Here is a 21,973-nt window from a genome sequence, read left to right as displayed (position 1 = left end):
CGCTAGGAGGAGGCTGCCGAAGGCCTGGAGCACCTTCACTGCGAACGTAGTCAGTCAGCAGCAGCAGGATGCCCAGCAGCCAGTCCTGAAACTTTCCCATCCGAGGTGCCACTGGGGGCTGAAGGAAGCAATAGGGCGGGAGAGTGTGCAAGATTTAGGCTTTAATGAGCGTCTTGCCTAGCCGGCCATCTGCTGGGTGAAACGTTGGCTATTTTTGCTGACCTGCTCACCTTGGACAGCAATAGCTTCTGGGTATTGGGATCTCCAGAGAGAGGGGCAGTTGAAGCAGAGCACATTCAGTGTCTTTTTGGAGTCTCAAAAAGATTGCAAGGTGGGAAGGGCTGGCCCTCTCCCTGTCCCACTGAAATGAAACTGGAAGAGAATTGCACATCCAGCTGGGCATCTCAGGAGACCTAGGCAGGTTCAGTCTTGAGTGACAAACTCAGCAGTCTTGTCACTTCAGCTCATGGCTTTCCTGAGGTCTCCCAGCATGAGTCTCCTCCACAAGAGACCTGACCAGTGGTGACCCAGCCTCTGTCTGAGCATCAGCTACCATCAGGAATGGGGACTCCTGGGCTCCAGGCTCTAGCCTAGCCTGACACTTTGAGCTGTTCCAGTCCTTCTTATTTTGAGATGAAATCTCCCTCCTTTCCACAGTCAGGAGAGAATACAAGCCCTGAAGCAAGGGCCTGGGAAGCCTTTGCTCCTCACCCTCTCCCAAATTCAAAGCTCAGAAAGGCAGCTCTGGGCCCCTGGCTTGGCTGGCTGGCTGCAGTCGGCAGCTGCTGTGTCTGCAGGGAACTCTGCACAGCCACCCTGTTTCCTCATACCTGAGCCGTCCACAGCTGCACGCACCACTCCCGGCCTGCACACACTATTTAAGGCCAGCACACGGGAGCTGGCTGTGAGTCATCGAGGAGGGCAGCAGCAGCTCCACTCAGCCAGGACCCAGATACTCCGGGAACCTTCCCCAGCCATGGCTTCCCTGGGGCAGATCCTCTTCTGGAGGTAGTGTACTCCTCTGTCTCTCCTTACGGGTGAAGGGAACAGCAGTGAGGTCTTTTGGGGGTGCTGGGCACCGCTGGGCTGTCCCGTAGGACCCCACCTGCAATTTTATCTGATCCAGCATTGGGCCAGGAGGAGAATGGCAAGAACCTAACTGGACTTGACTTAACATCTCACCTCAGCTGCTCAGGGCACCTGTTCAGGGTTAGGGAGGTTTTTGGTTGGTGGCCTGCCATGGACAGCTGGCACTTGCTGGGCAGCTTGGACTGAGGGGAGTGTGTGCCAGGCTGGGCACTCCCCTGAGATGCCAAGCCTGCGAGCACCATGGGGGCACTGAGCAGGCTGGCATGGGCTGTGTGGTGGGATGGCAGGAAATCCATGACTATGACTGGCAGGGGGTGCAGGAGGACCCTCTATACAGCGCCCGGGGTGAAGGAGGAGAATGTGATTTGGTTCTTCTCTGTGGGGGTGATTTCTTGCTACTCCTGAGCAATTCACACCAACACCCCTCCCCAGACCCCACCCAGCTCAAGGATGGGGTCCCTATTTTCCTAGGAGATCCTTGGAGAGGAGACCTTGCTCTTGCTGAACTCCCCAGAGAGGAAGAAGGAAGCAAGTCCCCTCCCCCACCCTTTGCTTCTCTCCTGAGCCACATTGGTTGCCTCTTTTCCCCTCCAAACAGCATTTACCCTCCCGGAAGGGAAGAGATAGCAAGCGCAGGCTTTTCTTGAAATGGTATGTTCAGTGTCAGTCACAACTCAGGACAGCTATTAGGGAGACTGGTACCTGTTGGCTCTAGAGGTTGTTTGAAGGACCAGTCCTCCTATTTCTGTTTCTTTTCCCACAAAAGGAAGAAGAGAGGGAAGGAGAGAGGAAAGGAATCCTCAGCTCAACCGTGAAAAGTTTGTGAAGAGACTAAGAGAGTAATGTTCCTTCCCAGAGGCAGCCTAGAAAATTCTTTTCCTTGAAACAAAATGTCAGTTCCCCTCACTCGACTCACGTTTATCTGAATTCACCTGCCGAATAGCAGGGGTGGGGGCTCCGCAGGGCTGCCAGGGGCGGCTGCAGCCGCACTCCTCCTCCCGACCCTGTGGGTGGCCAGGGCACTGCACTCCAGGAGAAGCAGTGGGTAGCGGGGCTCTTCCCTCTAGATCCTTCTGCCCAGAGAGGACGTCCCTAAGAAGCACCTGTGTCAGAGGAGCCAGCGTTTTGCAAGCGCCTCTTTCCCTGCCTTGCACTAAATGCCTTAGAACAGCGTGTCCACCACTGCCTTGTGAAGGCTCGTTGTCACCTCAGAGAAGTTAAATGCAGGTGAATGTGCAGCTGTGCATGAGGGGATCTTGCTCTGAAATCCCAAGCTCTCTCCCTCTGCCACCCTTACCCCTGCTCCTGCCAGTTCCAGCTCCCCATGCACCCCATTCCCCCAGCCTGATCCCAGGGACATGAAACGTTCCTCATGCAACAAGTGGCTCCGTTGTTGGAGGTCGGACGGGATGTGTGGGCTCTCTCATAATGCATTGCAACCAGCCTGACTGGTTTTGCTGGAGGATTAGCAGGAGGTGGGTGTTCAAAATTCGGATCCCTCATCCTTCAGAAACCCATTGAAATCAACAGAGCTCCTCTTGTTGGCCCCTGCATGCCTTGTTAGCTATTCACGCTCTGCAGTTTCAGAAGCGTGACTGTCCATGAGGGTGGCATGGACCTCCATGTCCATGTGCAAGGGGCCTCCAGGAAGAGGGCCGACGAGCAGCTTCAGCGGGGAGCAGGATCCTGAAAGCTAGTCTCAGGGATGCAGGTGGAGCCTGCCCCGGGGAACTCTTGGCCCTCTTCCTTTGTCATGATGGCTTTAATTAGTAAAATACACCTCTCCTGGAGGTGATCATGACTGTGGGGTTGCAGGAACGTTCATGAAAGGGACTGCTGTCCTCTGTGGACCTGGTGAGTCATGCTCCTAAGTATTAATAATTGCCAGAGAGCCGAATTCCTTCAGATCTCACTCTGAGCACGCGTGCTGCTCACGGATGGAATGCTGATGTACAGTTTCCATCGTGACTGGCCTCCGTGCACACTTCGGAGCTGTGTGTGTTCCCCGGTCCCCATCATGGCCATCAAGAGTGGCAGCATTCGCTCATGGAACATCTGCTGAGTCCCTGCTAGGAGGACAAGGGTGGACAATCCTTGCTTTGAGGGGGTTAAGTTCTAGTCAACAATATTAACCGAGCACTGACTATGTCCTGAATATTGCACTAGACAACGGGGCAAAGGTGACTAAGATGATGTCAAGATCATAACCTAATAGGGGAGAAAGACTCCCCAATAACAACTCTAGCGTGCCGCCCATACATCCTGAGACAATAAACACAGGTTGCAAAGGGAGCACTTCCCTCACCCAAGGCTTTGGGAGGGTTTCTGAGCCAGAGGATGGGTGGGCTGTGTCTTGAATAATGAGTTTGTATGACCCAGGTGACGAAGGGTGGAAGAGGCCATCCAGGTAGGGGAAACAGAATTAAATCAAATACAACACAACTCATGAATGAGCATGGTGTGTGGGAAAGCTGCACCCCACTCTTTGTCATCATGACTTGAAGTTTGAGGCAGGGAATTGTGAGAGATGAGGCCGAGAGGTCACAGCAGGTCATACTGGGTCTTCTTCACTAGACTCAGAATGGGGATTTGTGGTGATGTGGAGCCCTTGCAGGCTCTGAAGCAGGGCAACCTTGGTGGTTTTCATCTCAGGTGGGCAGCAAGCCTGGAGGCCAGAAGAAGAGTGGGGAAACAGCTGTGGACGGAGTATACAGACTGATAGGGACCCGGCATAGATGAGCGTGACAGTAAAGAACCACGGGAGGAAAAAGGATTCAGGAAATGCTGGACTTAAAACTGGTGACATTTGATCAATGATTGGAGGGGCAGGTAGGATGCTGCAGAATAAGAGTAGACGGGGCAAGGGGCAGATCCTAGAATGACTCCCATGTTTCTGGATTGGGTGCAGTGACTTGGGGACAAGGAAGAGAGAGGAGAGCTGGTTAATGTGTTGAACTTGAGATCCCCCTGGGGCCTTCAGATGGGGATGCTCCCTGGGCAGCAGAAGGCATGAGGCTAAAACATGGAGAGGGCAGGGCTGGGGATAGACATCTGTGTGTCAACAGCTCAAGGGCAAGGAATAGTCATAGGGGGAGGCTGCTAAGGAGAGCAGATGGAGGGAGAGAAGCAAGGGTCCAGGATGGAGATCTGAAGATCGCCAACATTCAAGTGGGCAGAGGAAGAGGGGGGTCAAGGAAAGAGCTGAGAATAAATGGTAAGAAAGGTAGCAAGAGGCCAGGATAGAGATTAATGGATGTCAACAGAGCGGAGTTTCACGGAACACGCAGGACTAGCGATCCATAAGCTTTGGCTCTGTTTCATCTGAAATCACTAGTGACAGTGGGATTCATAACAGCATGTCACAGGAAGGAAGCTACTGAGAAGGAAGGACCAGGGATCTTTCTACCAGAAGAAGATGGATGAAGTAGAGAATAAGGGAGCCTAGAAGAAGGAGGCTCAGGGAGTCTGCTTTGGGGGAGGGTTTCCCATTTCTCGGAGGTTTGCAAGCTGGTGCCTGGCTCAGACATCTCACACTCCGACGGTTGGATAGAACAGTGCCTGGTAAGGAAATCTTGCTTGAGCCTGGGCGAGGAGGTTTCATCAAAGGCCACACGGGCGTCCAACTTTCAGCTTTCCTGAGCCTATAAAATCTGAGCCTTCAGAACCTTCTGAGTCCATCCTGTGAACAGGACAGGAATCGGCAAAATGAGATAAATTGTACATTGGAAGAGAGAGCTAAATAGGTGGCACCTGTGTTCCTGGCCCTGTCGGGGGTAGATTATTTTCTGAGTGTTATTACGCTTTTCCGCCATCTCCACCTATTGCAATGCTACTCATTTCTTTCAATGTTCAGCTCAAATGCCACCACCTCTTTAAAGTCTTACAGGATCTCTTTTCTTTCTTTCCTTCCTTCCTTCCTTCCTTCCTTCCTTCCTTCCTTCCTTCCTTCCTTCCTTCTTTCTTTCTTTCTTTCTTTCTTTCTTTCTTTCTTTCTTTCTTCTTTTTTTTTTGAGGCTGAGTTTCGCTCATGTCACCCAGGCTGGAGTGCAATGGCGCGATCCCGGCTCACCACAAACTCCGCCTCCTGGGTTCAGGCAATTCTCCTGCCTCCGCCTCCTGAGTAGCTGGGATTACAGGCACGCGCCACCATGCCCAGCTAATTTTTTGTATTTTGAGTAGAGACGGGGTTTCACCATGTTGACCAGGATGGTCTCGATCTCTTGACCTCGTGATCCACCCGCCTCAGCCTCCCAAAGTGCTGGGATTACAGGCGTGAGCCACCGCGCCCGGCCTGGGTCTTTCTAGTGGCCATCAGTTGCTCCTCTTACGTTCACAGTCAGCCATGTGGATGAATATCTGTTCCTGGTGCCTGTCTGTTTCCGTCAGCAGGGTTAGCTGCTTGGGGGTTGGGGCTCTGTCTTGCTCACGGTTGTAGGGAGGCAATGTGGCACTATGGCTACGCATCTGGATTCAAAGCCTTGTGCCACCATAAACATTTACCCTCTAAGCAATTGCCCTGTTTATGGAGTGGGGGAGATAATAGTACCTAACTCCTAGGGCTGTATGAATGACATGTGATAATCATGTTCCTGGCACATCCTAGGAGCTTCATAAATGTTAGCGATTGCTATACTTATTGCTTGCAGCTCCCTCTACAACCCATGGTACATGGTTGACTCTCCATAAAAATTTGTTAACTTCAATTTCATGAAGCTCTGAAAGCATATATATACATATATATATATATATATGCACACACGTATGTATACGTGTGTGTGTGTGCGTATAGATATATATGCTCTCAGAGCTTAAAAATTCAGAGAGTCAGTATGCCTCATTTTAAGAATGGGACAATCAGGATAAAGTGTGCAACTTGTCAAGGGTCATACATTCAAGAATGGTAAAACGGGTTTTTCGATGACCCTATATTGCTCAGAAAACCCCAGCTAAGAATTGTGTTGGACCCCAGCACAATTACCTAAGCACCACACTTTGCCTAAGCACCAACAATCCACAAGGCAGAGAGACCAAGACTTCACACATGCTTACTTTTACCGTATGAAAGGGTGGAAATAACCTGGATGCTGGAGTTCGTCTGATCTGTGGATGTATTCCAGCTCTCTACTTCCTCTCTGGGTGACCTCAAGGAAGTTACTTAGCCTCTCTGTGTCTTCATTACCTCATCAGTAAATTGGGCATTAACAATAGTGGCACCCAGGTCACAGGGCTGTTATAAAGACTACGTGAGTTAATACAAGTAAAGAGCTCATAGCAGCGTCTCGTAGAGTGTTAGCGCTTGAGGTGTTAATCGCTCTCAAATTATTCCCTCCCATGTTTCTTCAGCAAGACAGAGACTTGGAGGGAGGGAGAGGAATGACAAGTCCACCAATAGGAGCTGGGCTCAAGCGCATTTCGTCTGAAATCTTTAGAGATCTCAGTGGACTCAGATATCCTCTTTCTTGTCCTTGTTCTGTGAGGTGTGCGGAAATCCTCCGCCACCTGAGGTGGTGAACTAGATGAACGCTAAGGCCTTCCCCGTCCAAATTCAATGTTCAAAGTATAGTCCTTCCAACCAGCAGCATCCACTTCATCTGGGAACTATTAGAAATGAAAATTCTCATCGCCCCCATCCTGCAAAGAATCAGAAACTCTGAGGGCAGGGCCCGGCAAACTGTGGTGTAACAAGCCCTCCCGGTGACTCTCAGGCACGTCCAAGTTCAAGAAATGCTGTATTAGCAGCCTCTCTGTGTCCCTGATTCCTCCAGAAAAGCAGGAGGATTTAATCCAGATAGATCTAAATTTCACCTGGGGTCATTTATCATTCCACGTTCTTCTTTAAGAAGCGTGCTCAAGAGCCGCAGATGGGTCTTGATGAATACAAAGGAAAGCCACCAAGTTTCTCCAGGTAAGAAACGCAGGCTGTATGTGCCTTTCGCAATCCCAACCCATCTTCCTGCGGTGCTTCAGATTTCCCATCACGTCGCTTCAGACACATTCCTGCTGCTGCCAGCACAGCGGTCATGGGAGAGAGGGCAGGCAGTTTTTCCTTTTTCTTTCTCTACAATTTAAAATAAAAAATTTCATAGATAAAAACCACGAAAGATTTGAGAGAGAGCGCGCATCCACAAAATGTAGGAATTGTCTCTTGTAGCTTCCTGTCTCGTCTCCTCATTGTGTTCTTTTTGGCACTTCAACCCCCGGAATGGCCGTTTCGCACCTCTCTTCCCTCTTCAATCCTCTTACGACCCTCATCCCTTCTCTCCACCCAGCCTCAGGTGATTATCTCGCTCTCCCTTCCACTGAGAAAATAGAAACCAGCAGACAGGTACTCCTTCATCTTTTCACATCCCAAAGTACCTGCTGCACTCATCAGTGCCCCTTTTCTCTACCTCCCCTCCTGGTACCAGAGGATTTGCTCAGCTCCTATCAAAGGTCAGCCCCTCTGTGGTCTGGATCCATCTCATCTCCCAGCTCACAAACACCTCCTCCAGCCAACATCATCAATCTCTCCTCTGCACCTCTATTATTTCCATCAGCGTGCAACCCGTGTATCAGGATTTTCTATTTTAGAAGAAAACCCTCCCTCAGCCCCACAAGCTCCCCAGCTACCCACCCATCTCTCTCTTTTTTTCCTTTTAGCATTTGTTGCTAGTGTGGTCTGGAGTGAGTGCTCATCCTGGTTTCATGGTGTTGCGGAAGCAGAATGAGGTATAGAGGTTTCAAGCACAAACTGGAGCCAGGTTGCCTGGGTCCGTCCAACTCTGCCACCTTCTAACTGTGTGACCTTGGGCAACTTACTTATCCTCTCTGTGCCTGGATTCCTCATCTGCAAAATGGGGATAATATTAGAATCTACATCATTGTTGTAGGAATTAGAATCTACAAGATTGTTGTAGGAATCACATGAGCTAAGACATAAAGCCCTTAGCAACATATTCTTATTCTCCAGCTTACTCTAGATGAATTTCGTCCGCATGATTCCGAGATACTGCTCCTGCTCGTGCCTGTAATCACCTCCACATTGCTCAGTCTAATGTTTACTCCTCTGTTCTCACCTTGCCTTCACTTCAGCATCAACACAGATGTCCCCACAACACAGATGTCCCCACCACCTCCTGGAACACCTTCTTCTCTTGGTTTCCATGACACTACACTCCCCTGATCTGCTGCTGTCCCCCTCACTCCTGACATCGGGCGGGCTGGTCCCTTGGTCTCCATTTCTCTATACCCGGTTGCGGGTGGCAGCTTTTCTCCTCTGCTGCCCCCACAACTCAGAGCCACCAGGCTCTGCAGTCAGGTACAAGGACACACCTTTCATCCATTCCCTATGTTTGATGATTGACCCTACCTTTTGCCAAAAGACCTAAGTGTTCAGGAACAGAATATAACAGTATGGGAACGACTGTCCTTTAACGCGGTGGGCAGATGCTTCATGAAGTCTTACCAGGCATGATAGGGTAAGTCGTGTAACAGCAAGTACTGCGTGGGAGGGAATTTCTTTTCATATCCAGAGGAGCCCCTGCCGTGAGCCCTTAACGCCTGAGATGAGGTTCCCAAACAGGTCCTGGTGGAAAGCCCTGAGGCGGGAGAGTTGGATGAGGAATTACTCGAGGCAAGAAGCTGAGATTTGATTTCACTTCTGCTCATCCAGTGAACCCGCCTTCCAGCCTCTTCCTTCTTTCTTCCATTTTTTGAAAAGGAACCAAGTATTAATGACTCTCTTTGCAGACAAAAGAGAAGCAGCCAGGTGTGATGGGAACGTCACGGTGTCATTTTATTGGCCTTAGGCCGGAGGCTCTTTGTCTAAGGACCTTAATATAGGGTCACGGCAATTTAGCAAAACAAGCCAAGTTTTTAAGCTCACCCCTCCCCTCGTCCCCAGTGGTCACCTTCACCTTGGGGCCAGCTCTGTGGGTACTTCCTCATAGACGGGCTATATCTCTTGGGCACTTACTTATGAAATCTCCTTCAGACGAACGGTATGCAAGGAATATTAGGGACAGGCTTGCAAATTGCTGCTGGCTCAGAACCTCGGGAAAAGGCTGCATTTGGGAGTGGGACGCGTGCAGGGAAAGGGGGAGATTAGGATTCCAGAATATCCCCTACATAGAGGGATTCCCCCACAGAGCCCTGGGGAGAAGCTATAATCCTGAGTTACTGTGCCTTTCTGGTCAGCAGCCCCATGATGCCAGCTGCACTAGGAGTCCCTCCTGCAGGCCAGGCTTTGTCTAAAGGCCTGGCCAGAGGAATTCCCTTGGGCAATGAAAATCTCATTCTCCACCAAGAGGCTGCTGCGGGGCTTCTGGGACAGTAACCTAAGCAAGACCAGGAAGATATTTTCCTGGGGACACAGCTTTATAAATGGGAGCTAGTTCCCTAAGTTAACCCACAAGAGTGGATTCTATGCTGTAGTTGTGCATTTATGATAGGATTATTTTTCTACTATTTTCCTTTCCCATTATAAATGTATAAAATTGTCTGGGCAGATGGTTTATACCTATAATCCAAGTACTTTGGGAAGCCAAGGCGGGCAGATCACTTCAGCCCAGTAATTCAAAGCCAGCCTAGGCAACATGGAGAAACCTTGTCTCTGCCTCCTGTACCCCAGCAAACAAAAACCAAATAAACCCCAAAAATTAGCCTGGCGTGGGAGCTGGGATTATGCCTGTAGTTCCAGCTACTCAGAAGGCTGATGTGGGAGGATTGCTTGACCCCAGGAGATGGAGGTTGCAGGGGGCTGAGATTGCACCACTGCACTCCAGCCTGGGCGACAAAGTGAGATCCTGCCTCAAAATAAATAAATTAATTAATTAATGTGCAGAATATCTAAAACATTGGAATCCAACAGATTTTGGGAGCCTTGCTGAAAAAGCTAATTATTGTTTGTAAATGTTGTTGCTGGAAGGTCCTGTACAGCAACACAAATAACCAACGTGAACACAAACTTTGGAAGAGTCTCCCTATATTGTCCAGCCTGGTCTCAAAAACTCCTGGACTCAAGCAGTCCTCCCACTTCAGCGTCCCAAGGTACTGGAATTATAGGAATGAGCCACCATGACTGGCCTATTGTTCTATCCTCATAAATGACTATTTTCTTTTTGTTTTTGCCCTTTTCAAGCCTAATTGTGAATGTTTTTTACATAGTTGTTAATACAACGTGTGTGCTTTTATGCTTCTGCTTTTTCCATGAAAACTTTCTGTATTAAAACAAAATTTTAAAGCAATTTTACTGTTAAAAGAATCCCTGTGGCCTGGTGAGGTGGCTCACGCCTGTAATCCCACCACTTTGGGAGGCCGAGGCAGGCGGATCACGAAGACAGGAGTTCAAGACCAGCCTGCCCAACATGGCAAAACCCCATCTCTACTAAAACTACAAAAAAATAGCCAGGTGTGGTAGCAGGTACCTGTAATCTCAGCTACTAGAGAGGCTGAGGCAGGAGAATCGCTTGAACTCAGGAGGCAGAGGTTGCAGTGAGTTAAGATCACACCACTGCACTCCAGCCTGGGCAACAAGAGCAAACTCCATCTAAAAAAAAAGAATTCTTGCTTTTTAATACTGCAGCAGTTATAACTCTGTAGAGTAGTATGCATTTCTACACTTTTATTAGATTAGGATATGCTATATTAAGCCAGCCTTCTTGGAAACCCAGCCCCAAGGCTCAGTGGGATTCCCCCATCTGCCTTTTGAAGGTCCTTCCAACAACCCATTCATTATCCAGTGGAATGTGAGCATCAACAAGGCCCAAGCCCCATGCGCGACTCTGTTAGCAGTCTTCGCGTTTGAGTGCCTTAGGCAGTGATTCCCACAGTGAGTTTTGAGGACGCCCATACTGCCACCAAATGTTCCCAGAGGAGTTCTGTAGTTAAGCAGATTTGGAAGTGCTGAATAATACTAGGTTGGACCATATGGTATTGCCCATGTTGAATTGTTTTTGACTTTTAAAATGATACTTTCAGGCCAGGTGCTGTGGCTCATGCCTGTAATCACAGCACTTTGAGAGGCCGAGGTGGGTGGATTTCTTGAGGTCAGAAGTTCAAGACCAGCCTGCCCAACATGGTGAAATACTGTCTCTACTAAAAATTCAAAAACTAGCTGGGCATGGTGGTGGGCGCCTGTAATCCCAGCTACTCAGGAGGCTGAGGCGGGAGAATTGCCTGAACCCAGGCGGCGGAGGTTGTGGTGAGCCGAGATCGCACCATTGCACTGCAGCCATCTCAAAAAATAAAGAAAAAGAAAAATTGGTCATTTCAAAGGATTTGACCTAATATATTTCTAGGGCATCATTATGCATATTAGCATATTAAAGGCTTCAAAAAATCCTACAGACTTAAAAAAACGGTGTTTAATTCAACCAAATTATGAAAATGTAATCCTTTTAAAAATAATAGTTGTTCATATACATCAGGACACCTTCAAGAAAGTAGGCACTGGGGTAATTACAAAAGAATAGGAACCGTGAGGAGACCAAAGCACATGAATGAGGGACCCCAGGAGCAGCATCCGGGGCCTTCTCCCACCTTCCAAACTGGACGTAGACACTGGCTGAGCAGATGCCCAGGAACCAAGGGCAGGTTCGTACTTTTACTTCCCAGGAATGCCCTCCCGTCTTTGATACCCAAAGTCATCATATTTTTCAGGCCTTTCCTCTCTCATGAAAGTGCAGGGAGGATTCATGAGGTGATATTAATAGGTCACTTCTTATTTCTCAAATGACAGACACTAAACAAACATGGGTATTGTTTTGACTGTCATCTCATTGTTGTAATTCTAATTACTTTATCTTCCGAGATGTTACTCTCGTCTTAGTTTATAGGTGTTCATTTCATTTGCTTACAGCTACCAGGTGCGTTATGCTGACGTGGTTGTGGGAGGAGATGCACTGTGCCGCTCATGCCTCTGGAGAGAACGTGGATGCTGAAGGCACATGTAGCCAGAATATGAATTAGTTTTTCTGCAGCCACTGGAGGCAAACGTCCAAGACAGGGAGTGGAAATGTTGGACGGGGGTAAAATCAGAATACAGTGAAATCATGGCTGGCCAGGACTAAACCCCCAGCGCTTCTACTTTTTTTGTCTTTTTTTACTCCACCGTCCCACTATCTGGAATTCTTCCCATAAGAGATCCTTTAACAGGCTTGTCTGTCATTCACATATGACACAAGCCTTTAATAGGGCTGTCTGTCCTTCACATGCTATTAGTATGACCAATTCTCTAGAGAGTGTAGGCATTTTGACATCACTGTGAAGATCCGATCTGGTCATCTAGCAGTTGTTAGACGTGGGTAGAGATAGTTGTGATACTTCAGGGAAGTGGAAGATGAGAGTTGAAAGCTAGGGTGGGGCTTCCCTATGAGAGCAACTGTTAATTAAAGAGAGCCTGCTTAACTGTAGCTGGGTAAGGTTGAAGTGACGTTAAATGGAGCCCTGACAGTTTTGTGCCCTTGCAGTAGAAGGCAGTGCCCAGAGTGTGTGTACCTACAGAAGAAATTCTTGGACTCTCAGTTACTAGGAAGCATAAGAACAAGCCTTTTGCTTTCTCAGGACGTAAATGGAAGTACAGCCCTTGACTTAGATTCACGGAAAAAGCAAACACTGGGAAACCTTGAACAAGCCAAGCCATGTTTTAGATCCTTGCATCTCATTTGTTACCGGTGGAGCGTGTCCAGGTTCTTGGTGTCTTGAACAAAGAGTTGGACGAAGCAAAGAAAGAATAAAGCAGCAAAAGCAGAGATTTATTGAAAATAAAAGTATGCTCCACAGGGTGGGAGCAGGCCAAGCATAGGGGTGCAATGCTTACAGAATTTTTAGAGGCTTAAATACTCTCTAGAGGTTTCCGTTGGTTACTTGGTGCACATCCTGTATAAATGAAGAGGATGAAGTAAAGTTTCAGTGTCATTTACTCGGTGAACCCCCTATGTAAACGGAGAGGATATTTCCTAATCTAGCTGAAGTGCTTCCATTTGATTTCGTTCTAGGAAGTCAGCATGAATGGGCCCTATGTTCCCAGCGTCCACACTCTATTCTGCCTCACGTTTGTCTACTATAAAAGCCAGAAGATCCTTATAATATGTCCTGAGTTCTCTGAGAGCAATGGGAGAGGGGAGGGGTGTGGACATTGCTACTTCTCTTTAACTGCATGATAAATCTCTTTTCTCATATTTCTACATTGATATTTTCTAGTAGACAAATTACTAGATCAATGGAATGCTTGGCTTTTATGGGCCTAGCAAATAAGTACTTACAGTTTCACTAATACTGACCCTAGCATATTGTACTTATCTTAATAAACATGCTGTCTAAAAGTCAGTGATGATTTTCCAAGGCAGAAAGCATGTGAACTGCCAGAGAATCTTTTTAATATGAGTAGAGGCTCCTGCTAGCTTCACAATTTTCTACCCTTAAGGCAAATAAAATTGTAAAGAAGTGAGTTGTAAGATGGTGGCTTTCATTAACATTCCCCAAAGGTGTCGAACTGTGAAGGAAGATTTCTGTTTATCGGAAACTTCTAGGGGCTCCCGGAGCTGCTCACTTGGTTTCTCTGGAACTGAGGCTGCTCTCTAATCATTGCCTGGGGTAGCTTGTGAGCCATGTATCCACTTTTGAAAAACATGCTTGCTCACTTAAACTAAGAAAAACAAGTTAACTATAATTTCTAGCACATATTCACTTGGGTACTACTCTTTCTGTGAGAGCTCTTCTGAAAATGCAAACCACTGACCCAGGAAAGTAAGTTATCAGCTTTATAGGAGCATTAAATGGAGAGATGCCTGTTTGCACATCTAAAAGAGTTAGATTGTACTTTAAAAAAAAAAAAAACCAACAGAATGGGAAAAAACTTTTTCCCTTGTGTGTTTTGTCACATCTACCTATCTGACAAAGGGCTAATATCCAGAATCTACAGAGAGCTAAAACAGATTTACAAGAAAAAACAAACAAACCCATTCAAAAGTGGGCGAAGGATATGAACAGACACTTTTCAAAAGAAGACATATATGAGTCCAACAAACATGAAAAAATGCTTATCATCACTGGTCATTAGAGAAATGCAAATCAAAACCACATTGAGATACCATTTCACACCAGTTAGAATGGTGATCATTAAAAAATCTGGAGACATCAGATGCTGGTGAGGATGTGGAGAAATAGGAACACTTTTACACTGTTGGTGGGAGTGTAAATTAGTTCAGCCATTGTGGAAGTCAGTGTGGCGATTCCTAAAGGACCTAGAAACAGAAATTCCATTTGACCCAGCAATCCCATTACTGGGCATATATCCAAAGGATTATAAATCATTCCATTATAAAGACACATGCCTACATATGGTCGTTTCAGCACTGTTTACAATAGCAAAGACCTGGAACCAAGCCAAATGCCCATCGATGATAGACTGGACAAGGAAAATGTGGCACATATACACCATGGAATACTATGCAGCCATAAAAAATGATGAGTTTGTGTCCTTTGTAGGGACTTGGATGGAAACCATCATTCTCAGCAAACTGACACAAGAACAGAAAACCAAACACCACATGTTCTCGCTCATAGGCAGGTGTTGAACAATGAGAACACATGGACACAGGGAAGCGAGCATCACACACGGGGGTTTGTTGGGGGGGACTAGGGGAGGGACAGCAGAGGTTACGGAGGTTGGGGAGGGATAACATGGGGAGAAACGCCAGATATAGGTGACTGGGGGATGGAGGCAGCAAACCACATTGCCATGTATGTACCTATGTAACAATCCTGCATGTTCTGTACATGTACCCCAGAACCTAAAGTGCAATAAAAAAAAAAATATATATATATATATGGTGTAGTATTTGCATATAACCTATACACATCCCCCATATACTTTAAATCATCTCTAGATTACTTAAAATACCTAATACAATGTAAATGCTATATAAGTAGTTATTATGCTGCATTGTTATTCTTATTTCCATTATTTGTTATTGCTATATTGTTATATTGTTTTCTTCCTAATATATTAATTGGAAGATACATATTTGGTTGAATCAACAAATGTAGAACCCATGAATACTAATGGCTAACTGTGCTTACTATTTCATTTTGTTAATTGTTTTTTGAGTGGTTTGTAGTTTTCTTCTTTCTGTCTTACGGTCTTCCTTTGTGATTTGATTACTTTTTGTAGTGTTATTGATTTATTTCTCTTTATCTTTTGTTTGTATAGTAAAATTTTTATTTTAGTTACTCTTGCACATGAAACTCTACAGTTTTACCCCCAACACACACATCTAATGATATTAATGTCACACTTTACATTTTCAATACTGTCTACCCATTCAAAATTATAGAAATAGTTATATCTAATATGGCTGTCTTTTAACTTTCATACTACAGTTTAATGTGATTTTTGTACCACAGTTACAGAATGAGTGTTCTCAGTTTGACTGTATTTACTTTTGCCAGTGAATGTTATACTTGTATATGCTTTCATATTGTTTCTTAGCGTCCTTTAATTTCAACTTGAGAAACTTTCTTTAGCGTTTCCCATAATGCAGGTGCAGTAGTAATGAAATCCCTCAGCCTTTGTTTGTCTGGGAATGTCTTCATCTGTCCTTCATTTCTGAAGAACAGTTTTGCTAGGTGTAGTATTTTGGGTTGACAGTTGTTTTCTTCCGGCATTTCGAATGTATCATTCCTTTTCTTTTTGTCTATAAGGTTTCTACTGAAGAATCCACTAATAGCTTCATAAAATTTATATGTGACAAGCCTCTTTTTTCCTGCAGATTCCAAAATTCTGTCTTTCTCTTTGGATAATTTTATTTTAATGTATCTTGGACTAATCTTCTTTAGGGATCCTGCTTGGGATCTTTTGAACTCTGTAAATTTATATGTTTATGTATATCCTAATATTTGGGAAGTTTTCACAAGTTTTACATCTCCCTCCCTGCTCCCTCCACCCAACCAGTGTCTGGCTTGATTGCCCAGGCTGGAGTACAGGAGTGCAGTGGCATAGTCATAGCTCACTACAGCCTCAGACTCCTGAGCTCAAGAGATCCTTCCACCTCAGCCTCTCAAGTAGCTACAACTACAGGTGTTTGTCACCATGCCCAGCTTACTTTTTATTTTTTATAGAAGTGGAGTCTGGCTGGCTGGCTAGGTAGCCAGGCTGGCTTCAGACAATCCTCCCACCTTGGCCTCCCAAAGTGTTGAGATTGCAGGCATGAGCCACCACACCTGGCCTATTATATCTTTAAATAGTATATCTTTCCCTTTCTCGCTTGCTTCTCCTTCTAAGACTCCCATAATGAATATATTTGATCACCTGATGGTGGCCCAAAGGTTTTGTGTGCTTTCTTTACTATTTTTCATTCTTTTTGTTAATTGCAAATGACTTGTCTTTAAGTTTGTTGATTTTTTTCTTGCATGCTCAAGTCTGCTGTTGATGCTCTCTATCAAGTTGTTTCTGTTCTGTCATTGTATTCTTCAGCTCCAACATTTCTGTTTGGTTCTTCTTTCTGGTTTTTAGTTCTTTATTAAATAAAAATTTATTTAATAAATGAAGTTATTTATATATAAATTTTTATGCATTTTTTATGCACTTTTCTTTTTATGCATTGTTTTTCTTATTTTATTTGTCTCCCTGTGTTCTCTTGCATCCCTGAGCTTCTTTAAGATGATTATTTTAAATTTTTGTCAGGCAATTACTAGATTTTCATATTTTGGGCTGGTTGCTGAAGTTTTACAAGTTTCTTTGGTGTTGTAATGTTTGCCTGATTCTTCTTAATCTGTGTAGCCTTGCATTGGTGTTTACATATTTCAAGGAGCAAATATCCATCTTAGACTTTATGGATTGGTTTTGGCTGGTAAGGACATTTGCCTGTCTGTTCCCTGAGCTGTTGGTATTGCCTCCAGGACTGTAGTTAAGCAGGGTTGGAGTCAAGTTACATAACTCTTCCTGGGTCTGCAGTGGGGGTCCGCTGTTGGTGGGCCCATTACCAGTGGCTTGGGTAGGTATGGATCCTATCTGGAGGAGTCCTAGATTTTGGTCAGTAGGGCTGATACTGAGGCAAAGGCCTGCTTCAGGGCCTGCAGTTAGATCTGCAGATAGTGGGCTTGTTGTCAGGTGCGTGTATGGCTATGGCTCCTGCCAAGTCTCTGGGAGGAAACCTGCTGGGTTAGTAAGCAGGCAGCATTGGCTCTGGTCTGTGGCTAAGAGGGGCTGAAACCAAGTCACAGAGTTCCTTCAGCATCCACAGTTGAGACCAAGGTTTTCAGGCCTACCTCTGCAGATCTGGGTGGGCATGTCTCCTGCCAGGTTCTTGGGTGGTTAGGACTGCCAAGGGAGGCCAGAGCCTGAGAAGTGCGGAAGATAGGTCATAGGGCTGCTTCAGAATCCTCAGTTGAACCAAGATTGTCAGGTCTGTCTCCATGGGCACAGACAGCTGTGTCTCCCATCAAGTAGAATGAACAGGACTGCTCCAGGAGCACAGTGGAGAGGGACTAGCACTGGGTCATAGGCTGCTTTGCAGTTCACGGATGGGAACAAGATCAATGGGATTGTTTCCTGAGGTGCTGGTGTTTGTGACTCCTCCTGGGCTTCTTAGCTGGTTGCTGGTGGCAGGACCAAGACCAAATGGAGTCGTAGCTGAATCCACAGAGGATGAGGCTGTTTCTGAATCTGTAGCTTGTGGTGGTTGAGTCTGCCACTAAGGCACACACCTGCCTCCTTGGCCTTGGGCTTCTCTGGAGTTTTGCAACCTCCTACTTGGACTCCAAGCTCCCACACAGGCCCTTGTATCCACCAGTGGCTGCCAAATTATCACTGCTATTGGGGAGTGAGTGAGGAGTCTCCTATCCCGCCATTTTACTGATGTCCCTCTTCCTAGCTGCCTTCCTCTTCATTTCTCACCCAACTCTACTCCCAGTAAGGTCACTAATACACTCATTTACCCAGCTATCAATAACCAATGAGTTAAATATTATACTAAATATTTTAGTCAGGAACAAAAGCAAATAAATAATTTCCTTGTTCTAACGTTTCACTTTGTTATCAAGCTAAAGACGAGAGTTATTTGGGGGTGAAGGAAGTCCACTTCTACCAGGCCTCAGAGTGAGCAAAACAGGGCATCTCTTCCTCTTCCTCCTAGTCTCCCTTTCATGGAACAACAGGCGAAAACAATTAAACACTCATAGCCTTTCTTTCTCTACCCAACTTCTCATGAAAATCTTGGCACTTTATGCTAAATCTCCACATTCTCCAACTCACAATTATGACTTCAGTGGAGTAAACCTTGCAGAGAGACCGAAAAAGAAATGAGAGAAAGGACAGAGGAAAATGGACCTGCAGGTAGGGGACAAGACAATAGGCAGCAGGGTGGGCACAGAGGAGAAGAGAGTAGGGAGTGAACTTCGGAGAGAGTTTTGAGGAAATTCTAGGAGGGGAAAATTTGAGGGAACTAGTAAGAAGGGTGGCAGTTGGCAAGCAGGATCTTTTTAAGAGGAAGTTTTGCTGGGCATTCTCCATGTAATGCCTTTGAGATTTTTCTAAATATTTGTTGATTTCACCTAAACTTTTCGGCTAGGCTGATATTTTATTTACTGTGACACTGGCAGAACGTAGACCACAGACATCTGGACTTTACGTGGATTATAATAACATTGTATCTCTGGAGTTAGAAAACTATTTTTACTTACATATAATAATCAAGCATGGATTTTTAAATGCCGGGCTCGATGGCTCACGCCTGTAATCCCAGCACTTTGGGAGGCCGAGACGGGTGGATCACGAGGTCAAGAGATCGAGACCATCCTGGTCAACATGGTGAAACCCTGTCTCTACTAAAAATACAAAAAATTAGCTCCAGCTACTCGGGAGGCTGAGGCAGGAGAATTGCCTGAACCCAGGAAGCGGAGGCTGCGGTGAGCTGAGATCGCGCCATTGCACTCCAGCCTGGGTAACAAGAGCGAAACTCCGTCTCAAAACAAAACAAAAATAAACTTGTGTTTATACTTAGTTAATTGTAATTGTTCACATAAAGCCTACCCAAAAGTGTAATTTAAGGAGTCATTGCCCTGAAATAAAAATGTGAACTGCTTTCAATGGCCTGAAGGATCTTGGGGGAAAAAAGGGGCTGCCATTCAGTTGGGCTGTGTCATGGACATATTTTGGTACAGTAGTAGAATATGTTCCAAAATCAGGTTAGCTCAGTTTAGCATTTGTCAAATTCCTAGGATGAGTCAGGCATGATGTCTGACACTTAGGGAAATAAATGTGATGGATGAATTGATTCTGCGTGAGCAGTAGTTATAATCAAAGGAATAATTTCTTTTGATCTCTCTCCGACCTTTTAAGGTGCATGTATAGAAATACGTGATGAAACTTCTGAAGCCTCTGATGAAAACCTGGCTTCACCTTCAACTGATATTGTCTCAGCCCTGTATTCCCCAAAAGTCCACTTTACACGTGACTCTCACTGCTCAGGCCCCTCTCCCAGGTATTCCTATTGGTGAGGACTGCACATGGTTCTAGAATATCTGCCCTGGGGAAGGATGTACATTCCTTCCCTCATAAAAGAGTGGTGACTCACAGCTCTCTGCTCCCTCTCTCTGTCTGTCTGTTTGTCTCTCTCCTCTCTCTCTCTCTGATCCGTGATAGATCATATTGAATTTCTCAAGTATGATTTAAATTCGAATCCATAGTGTCCCCCGTCCTACCCCATCAAGAACACATTACAGGCTCTTCAAGCTAAGCTTTGTACTTGTGTGTTAGAGAAGGGCAGGAGGATAGTCACATAGCACAGAAAAAAAATTCCCCAAAGAAATATCTTCCCAAATCTTATCTTACTCTGAGCCCTTTTAATAGCCTTCATCTGAGTGAGGCAGCTAGGCACTATGGAAATACTTGTCAAAGTGAGTGAGGTGGGTAAGAATTATGGAAATGAGGCCGGGCGCGGTGGCTCACGCCTGTAATCTCAGCACTTTGGGAGGCCGACGCAGGTGGATCACAAGGTCAAGAGATCGAGACCATCCTGGTCAACATGCTGAAACCCCGTCTCTACTAAAAAAAAAAAAAAAAAAAAAAAAAATTAGCTGGGCATGGTGGCGCGTGCCTGTAATCCCAGCTACTCGGGAGGCTGAGGCAGGAGAATTGCCTGAACCCAGGAGGCGGAGGTTGTGGTGAGCCGAGATCACGCCATTGCACTCCAGCCTGGGTAAGAAGAGCAAAACTTCATCTCAAAAAAAAAAAAAAAAAGAATTATGGAAATGATAGTCAAAGACCCCATTTTTATTTAGCTTTTTTGCTTTTTTTTTTTCATTTTTTACATTCTGTTCTTTAACGATTCCCTTTTTAAACTCTGCGTAGTGATGTAGCACCTCACTTTGGTAGGTAGCATCTATTGTATCTTGGAACCTCAGTTGAAACTTTAAAGGGAACATCCTGTTACACAAAAAAGAAAAGACATGGTCCCTTTTCTTGAGAAACTTAGAGGACACTAAAGGAGACACAAATGTGTGACCAGATAATTTCAATACAATGTGACAAATTTGTGATAGAGAAATGTACCTGGTATAATGAGGGCACGGGGCGGTTTCTGATGCATATGGCCACTAGTTACCCTGAAAAGTTGTCTGGAGGGAAGCCATGCACTAAAGAAGGAGTCTGTGTGGTTCACAAGAGCACTGACAGGGTCCTGTATGTCACCAGGGACTTCATGCCATTACCTTGTTCTCTAGTTCCTCAAGTGCCTCAAGGAACAGTAATGAAATGATAGATTCTTGGTAATACTGTTAAGTCGGTAAAGTGGGTAGGAAAAAGCTTTTTTTTTTGACAACGTCTTGCTCTCTCACCCAGGCTGGAGTGCATTGGCATGATCTCAGCTCACTGTAACCTCTGCCTCCTGGACTCAAATGATCCTCCCATCTCAGCTTCCCGACTAGCTGGGACTACAAGTGCGTCCCACCATACCCGACTAATTTTTGTATTTTTTGTAGAGGCTGGACTTCACCGTGTTACCCAGGCTGGTCTCGAACTCGTGGGCTCAAGCGATCCACCCACCTTGGTCTCTTAAAGTTCCGGGGTTACAGGCATGACCCACTGCTCCCTGCCAAAATTTTTTTTTAGGGTTTTGACAAAGGGCCCAGAAATCTTAGCAGCCACATGTAAAAGTAATAATCCCCTCTGGATCTGCTCTAATGAAATCAAGAACAGGGGCCATTCTGGGGCCTGAATAACACTTTTGTTCTATGGAAATGAGGTATGTTGCCCAGGCTGATCTCGAACTCCTGGCCTTAAGCCATCCTGCTACCCTAGCCTCCCAAGGTGCTGGGATTCCAAGTGTGAGTAACCACTCCCGGGCCTGAATAATTCAGATGTGTCTTTCTACAGCGCCCATGGCTTCATGGACATCAGTGAATTTACAGAGAATATCCAGACTTGAAGTGGAGAGGGAAAAATAAGGCGCCCCCATCCAATATACCTACCCTCCCATTCCCTGCATTCTATCTGCTATCCAATTATTTCTTTTCCTTTGCAATAAATAGTTCATTTCACTTTCCAACACCCAGTCCCAACATAAAACGTGACATTAGAAAATCACAAAGAAAATACTTAAAAGGCCTAACAATGAACTTGCTCCTCTTATACTGTTGAGGCAGGGAAGGAGGAAGCTCTAACCACTTAAGGGCCTTGACTGCTTCATGCTTCTGAGCACCAGCATCCTGAAGACATTTCATTTGGCTGTCCAAGCAGGTACAATCCACTTTACACACTGAGAGAAGATGCCTCCTTACCGTAGCTACATGCCTCAGGTTTATCATGATTGTTCAAATTTCAGTTATCTTACCTATTGTCCTTCCAACCAGCAACATATTCCAGAAATTCAAATAGCTATGAAGCCAAACTATGCCTTTCAGTCCT

General features: G+C 45.8%; 1 protein-coding gene across 5 annotated transcripts in view; it reads left to right on the top strand.

Moving 5' to 3' along the window:
* Positions 1–904: 904 nt before the first annotated feature.
* Positions 905–21,973, top strand: part of VTCN1 (V-set domain containing T cell activation inhibitor 1) — a 60,719-nt gene continuing 39,650 nt past the window's right edge. For all 5 annotated transcript variants that reach the window (XM_035252591.3, XM_078332858.1, XM_009001968.4 and 2 more), the window contains exon 1: positions 905–1,008. In XM_035252591.3, coding sequence (XP_035108482.1) covers positions 977–1,008 — 32 coding nt within the window. In that variant the 5' untranslated portion in view covers positions 905–976. The remainder of the gene's footprint in view (positions 1,009–21,973) is intronic.

This window comes from Callithrix jacchus, chromosome 7, assembly GCF_049354715.1.
Source record: "Callithrix jacchus isolate 240 chromosome 7, calJac240_pri, whole genome shotgun sequence".
Taxonomy (NCBI): Eukaryota; Metazoa; Chordata; class Mammalia; order Primates; family Cebidae; genus Callithrix; species Callithrix jacchus.
This window is presented reverse-complemented; position numbering and strand designations above follow the sequence as displayed.